Consider the following 6,000-nt stretch of genomic DNA (forward strand, 5'->3'; position numbering starts at 1 on the left):
TATATTTATACAGAGAGCAAAACTGATTCAGAAGAAGACTGTTTACATTAAAAACTACAACAGAAGAATAAAAAACAAATTAACCACACAAAAATTAAAGTTTCTGGAACAAAGTGAAAAGTCCAAGCTTGCATTTTCACTACAAAAGTCTTCGATTGTCAATATCCTGTTTATTCTGCTGGAGATAATTAATCAACAATTATTCAACGAGGGTGCCCTGGATATGAATAATTATTGATAGATAACCAAGAGGGCATGTAGCGCCAAGTTGGTTATAATCATTTTATATCCAGCAAGCCCAAGTAGAATAATAATTACCCTTACACCTTGTATTTAATATATGTTAGAATAATAATTGTTTATCAAAAACTCTAGGATCAACAACTCTTCCACTAAAGCATCAATTTTTGCCTTGGTCAAGTCCAGTCCAAAACGGCTTTTGTCAGCCATTATTTTTTTCTCAGAGCTGCAAAAATGTTTTCAGCTTGCTTTATTGCTAACGAGTTCCTTGACCATATTAGGTACAGCAGGTATATGAACTGATACCCTCTGTCCAACGAGCCAATGAAAATGCTGGAAATCTTATATACGTAGTTCAGTTTTTAATAATGAACAATATTCAAGTATAATTATATACTTTAATGGAACACAACCTAATAGAATCAACAACCTTAAGTTGGATCCAGTCTACTCCATCCATTGTTCTTCAGGCCTGAGCTGTACACTCGTTAGCTACCCACGTCTCTTGGAAAGTTTTACTTCAATGCACATATTATCTTTAAAGCATGCTTGTTTTAGAGCAGACTTCATTTTAAGATAACAAATTATACTAATGATGCGGAGTACCACAAGAATAATTATTATGTGCTAACATCCGTGCTGCACGTGCAGCACAATCATTTATGCTTTTTTAACCAATGATATCATTGTTTTGCGGCGTTGTTGCCGTCGCTTTCGTAAAATCTTAAGCTCCCCAGTATATGGATGTGAATGACAGATTTTAAATTTATTATTCTATTATGGCACAAATGGCAGCTGTTACAATCTCCTAGAACTATGAACAAGTAAGAACCACAAGTACAGGACTGTACCCTCTGCACACAAAAAGACACAGATCAGACCAAATCACCGGAAACTCCATGGTCTACTCTTTTCAAAACAGTTCAGAGACCCATTCTTGTGGGTCACATAGAAGTGCCATATGAGAAATTACAGATGCCAGCCCCAGCCAGACCAACCCTCATGGTCTTAAGAGGAGAAATAAGTCCTGCGCTTGTCGTGACATCGGCAAATGGTTAGACTTTCAAGTCTTCTCTGACAAGCACAATAAACTATATATCGACCCCGCCTCACAGCCCAGCTTGCTAGCAATCAAATTGTGTGAGACATTAAGAAAAAGTATCCAATCATTAATCCAACCCTTTCCCTCCAAAGAGTGGCACTTACAGATTTTATTCTGTCTAAAGCCAGAAAATAAGTTTACAACTTACTCAATCGATGAGGACTGCTTCAAGGGTGTAAGGACGGTGAGGGACGTGTTCTGGACATATGAGCATCTCTCAATTACCGGTAACTGATTATAAACTGCTTAAAGCAGCATGGACAAAGTCCCTCCCAAAAGCATTGCAAAATATTATTGCTAAAAAGTACGAAGGGGAATGACTAATGTAGACATGTATCTCAATAATTAATTTTCTCTTTGTTACTGCTCTTATATCTATCCATCAGATTCAATACAAATGTATGTTAACGTTATGGTGTACTATAGCATTAAAATAGGAATTACGGTACAACCTTACAGAAGTAAAGGGCCTTCGGTTTAAGATAAAAAGGAACTGAGCTTTCTACCATGACTCTTTGAGTAAATGCATAACATGGATAGGGTTAGGGTGTAACTGGATAACATGGTAGCTAAGGGGAGTTGCAGACTGACTTGCCATGGTGTAGTTTCCTCCAAAATCTAGACTGGATCTTGTTTTCGGTATCTCCCAACATTCTGGTGCCTAAATTAAATCTTTCGATTCTTCCAGGGAGGTGTTTTGGAGATCAAGTAAAATCATAATTTCTTATAAATTATACCTACCCAAAGGACTCCCTCCCTGGGGAGAGCCATGTCCTTCTTCGCTATTATCACCATTGGTCCTCCCTCGCGACCAGTTCCCGGGTAAAAGAGCAGACGTGTCAGCTACAACAAAGAGAAAGAAAGGCTTTTGGTAACTAAGTCACGTAAACTTAGAATGACTTACCAGTAATCAAACAAAATGTGACGAAATTGTCTCTCCAAGTTTCCCATGGGTGTGATATAAAAACAATAAATTATTCCACAATCAAAGAGTCTCTGGTGCAATTTAGTGGTTAGAGCATTACGCTATCTCAAACCTAAAAAGTCACCGGCTTAAATTCCACCTGTCCAGTGGTACTCAGATTTTCAGGTTTATTTCAGCACATTGTCATACATGTTCACAATAATTTTTATCTCCAATAAGACAGATTTTCAGTGAATTTAGATTTTACAAAAGGATACACATAGCAAACTTGTAAATGCATTATGATATATTAGCGGATTGTTTTTATATTTCTACAGGGCTTACCAACAGCAACAAACAAAATACACATGTAGATTTCTTTTGATGGCTCATGATACCTCCCCTAAGTCTAAGCAATTTCTTCCGCTTTGGTTAGACCTGTTTCTAGCAATGGATTGCCATGAAAAAAAAATGTGTGCAAACTTGATTCAAACGTTGGGTGAATGTTTCCTAGTTTTTGTGGTGTGACTGGCATTAAGTTGGTAAAAACATAAATTATGCTGCCTGATCCTTTTGCTCTAGAATTTTTACTTGAAATGGTACATGAGGTTACAAGTACTACAGGTAGTTAATGTAGAAACCATTTGGATATGCTTTAAGGAAGGTGAAATTTATTGAATTTTGACCAGAAATCATTACAAACATCATGAGGGTTCCCATTTAAAAAAGTATTTTAGAATGAAAGTATATGTTACTTACAGTAAAAATTCTCCTTGGTTAAAAATTTTTCAAACTTGTTTGTTTTTTACCTTCCTTTGTTTCAGATTATGATAATGTCTATCACGTTAACATAAAGGAAAGTAAAAAACAACCCTGGTGTGAAAATCTTTTAACCAAGAAAAAAATTTAACTGCAACATATACAACAACAAATTATTATATATGACAGTGATAAACTTTACCCCCATCTTCAAAGGTGTGAATGCAAATTTTATATATGGGAATTTGTTACCAATAAAGAATTAACATAACAATGTTCAAACTGTTTTCAAGTTATTAAAGATGCATGATCGAAAGGCTTCCTCAATAACAAAACTTTCATGCAAATTATACATTGTCGGACATGTCATTTTATTGTTCGCACTGACAGGTTCAACATTCTATCAACAGTTTTTTTGGTAAAAATTAACTTTCAGATTTCATAGCTAACCATTATAGTCATAGGCATGATTCCTAAGATGAAGTGATTACATCAGTTCATGAAGATGTGCAAATTAAAGCACCAGCAACGGGTGACCAAAAAATTAAAATTTCAAAATAAAGTTGGTGCAAAAAATTGGAAAGCAAATATTTCCCACATGATCAAAGAAACTATTGTTGGTAATATATGTTGTATAAAGAGAGAGAAGAGTACCTATAAAAAGCAATAAACTATTGCGTAGATAAGCTAAAAAATTGACCTTTAACAAATCCACTGACAAAATCCGGTCAACTTTAGTTGAAAAAATTAAAATTTTGTTCCTTAATTAATGACAACATACATCAAGATACTTCAAACAGTGCATAAAACCGTGTTTCCATATAAACACTTGATTCCCAAGAAAATCAAAAGGCCCTGGTTGAAATTGCTACTTAAAATGAGGCTCGGGGCGAGCGTAAAATTAAATTTGTGTTGTTAATTTTCAATCAACGTAAGGTTACGTATGCTTAATTTGAACAAATACTACTTACCCAAGGAGAAAGACCTGAATTTTTTTCGCTTCGAGTTATTTTTAGCTCGCTTTCCGCTGGCGTGTTCTTCTTTTTGGACTGCATTCCCGTTATTTGACATATTTCAAACAAATTTTTCTCCTTGAAATTCTTGCTTACAAGTACGCAAGCTTACCAATCTTTGAAAACCACAGCATTTCAAAGCCTGTCAGAACATGCTCATCTCACAAATAATTCATTTCCTTAGGCCTCTAAAAAGATCGACAGCGAAATGTTTTGAAATTCCGGTTCCATGCAAATAGAGTTAGCTCTTTTTTTCCAGAACCCCCCCAGAAATGTACAAGTCCCGAACTTGAAGGTTTAACTTACTTCCTTGTCCTTGTCCTTCCTTGTCTCGATATTTCTTGAAGGCAAGAAATATCGAGACACTCGGAAAGAGAAAATATTCACTATAAGGTGTTCGGAAAATTTCGAAAAGCATTATACTTCTATTATACTTCTAAGTAGGGAAGGGTCTATTTTTTTTCACCAATATTCATTGCTGCTATAACTGTCATCAAGGTTTATTTCACAAAAGCTTAAACAAATAATCGGACAAGACATGGCTTGAAAATTCAATGACTATTGCGAAAGCAAGCGAGCTAGAAAGAAGATCAAGGTTCTAATGTGGAATGCCCAAATGAATATTTAAATGTTTGTAATGGTTTGCCGTATTTTCGAATTATTTATCAGGCTCTGCCGAGCACAATCAAACTACGCCGCTAGATCAGAATTTAACGAAAGTTTAACTTGTAGCTTTCAGGTCACTTTCATATAGGTTGTGTGAATTAGAGACCTGACATATTAAATGAAATCTCTCATAACTTTTTCACCCAATGTAACATGAAATCAAGTCATAAATAAAAGAAGTTCAGCTTACAGGCAATGTGTGATACCCAACTGAAAAAGTACATTAGTTAGGTTAAATTTATACCAGATCCCATGATACACGGATATAACAATTGTCATCTTATACAATTATAAGAATTCCCAAAGGATTGCAAAACAATAAAAACCCAAATACCTCGTTCCTCATTCTTTCGAACACTCATAATCGGATATTTTCCATGAACTAAGGTCTGGCAAGCCAGAAATTCACTGACGGAAGACCGAACGTCAAGTCAAGATGGCGGCGACCGGTAACACACAAGAATTTTAAAGCGCAGTATTAGGCAGGGCAAAGACGTCAACTTACGTGACATTCATTCACACCTGGTATCAAAAGAGATCGCGTTCTTAATTTTCCGTGAACTTCACTGTTTTTTTTTTTTTATAAGGCTGTGAGAAGCGTTCTGTGCTCCTAAGACATCAAACTCGCCTATTAAAAGGTCGCGCAGGTGAAATACACCTATTAAGCGAAACAGAACAATACAAATATTTCCGGTGACAATTCCGGTTCGGTACCGATTCTTCTCAAATCAAAGCACACTGGGAGCTACAATTATGGAAATCAAGAATCCAGGTGTTCGTATTGAGACTATACGAGTAAAGCTAAAAATTTAATTAATTGCAGTGGAGTCTCGTTCGTTTTTCATACCAGGGTGAATCGGGTAGAATCCGGAGGCCGAAGAATGATCGATTTTGTCATCGTCGCTGCTTGAGGTGTCACTCTACGAAAGCAAGAATTCCATATTGTTATTAGATATGTTTACATCTTGAGAAGCCAATAAATAGGTACTTTCCTACCTGTTTGAGACCAAAGAATATGGTATAGCAACCACAAAAGCCGCAGAATTCAAACGAAGAGAGTTCACTTCTAGAAGAATTTGTTAATGTCGTGTTATTTCGGTTTAATAGCGATATTTGCATACCTCATACCCACTGGTGACACCTTGCTTCTTTCCCCAGTGTTCCACGAAAACGAAGGGATTTTGCGTCGAATCTAATGTCGGTGAAAATAACGCTGATTCGTTTTCATCTTCCATTCTTTGATTTTTGCGAGCTCAGAAACTCCGGTTAGCTATTTAGCCGTGAATGCACATGTAAATTAATTGTGCTAATCGTTT

The 6,000-nt window shown here is 36.0% G+C and overlaps 1 protein-coding gene across 2 annotated transcripts in view; it reads right to left on the minus strand.

Annotated features, from left to right (window-relative positions):
• Positions 1-6,000, minus strand: part of LOC137969922 (oxysterol-binding protein-related protein 8-like) — a 34,476-nt gene extending 28,476 nt beyond the window's left edge. Inside the window, exons 1-3 of one of the 2 annotated variants that reach the window (XM_068816330.1) lie at positions 5,806-6,000; positions 5,532-5,604; positions 2,084-2,185 (exon numbers count right to left, since the gene is read on the minus strand). In XM_068816330.1, the coding sequence (XP_068672431.1) occupies positions 2,084-2,185; positions 5,532-5,604; positions 5,806-5,919 (289 nt within the window). In that variant the 5' untranslated portion in view covers positions 5,920-6,000. Of the gene's footprint in view, positions 1-2,083; positions 2,186-5,018; positions 5,464-5,531; positions 5,605-5,805 lie in introns of those variants that run through there. The other variant, XM_068816331.1, reaches the window with a different exon arrangement.

This window comes from Montipora foliosa, chromosome 9 (genome assembly GCF_036669935.1).
Source record: "Montipora foliosa isolate CH-2021 chromosome 9, ASM3666993v2, whole genome shotgun sequence".
Classification (NCBI taxonomy): domain Eukaryota; kingdom Metazoa; phylum Cnidaria; class Anthozoa; order Scleractinia; family Acroporidae; genus Montipora; species Montipora foliosa.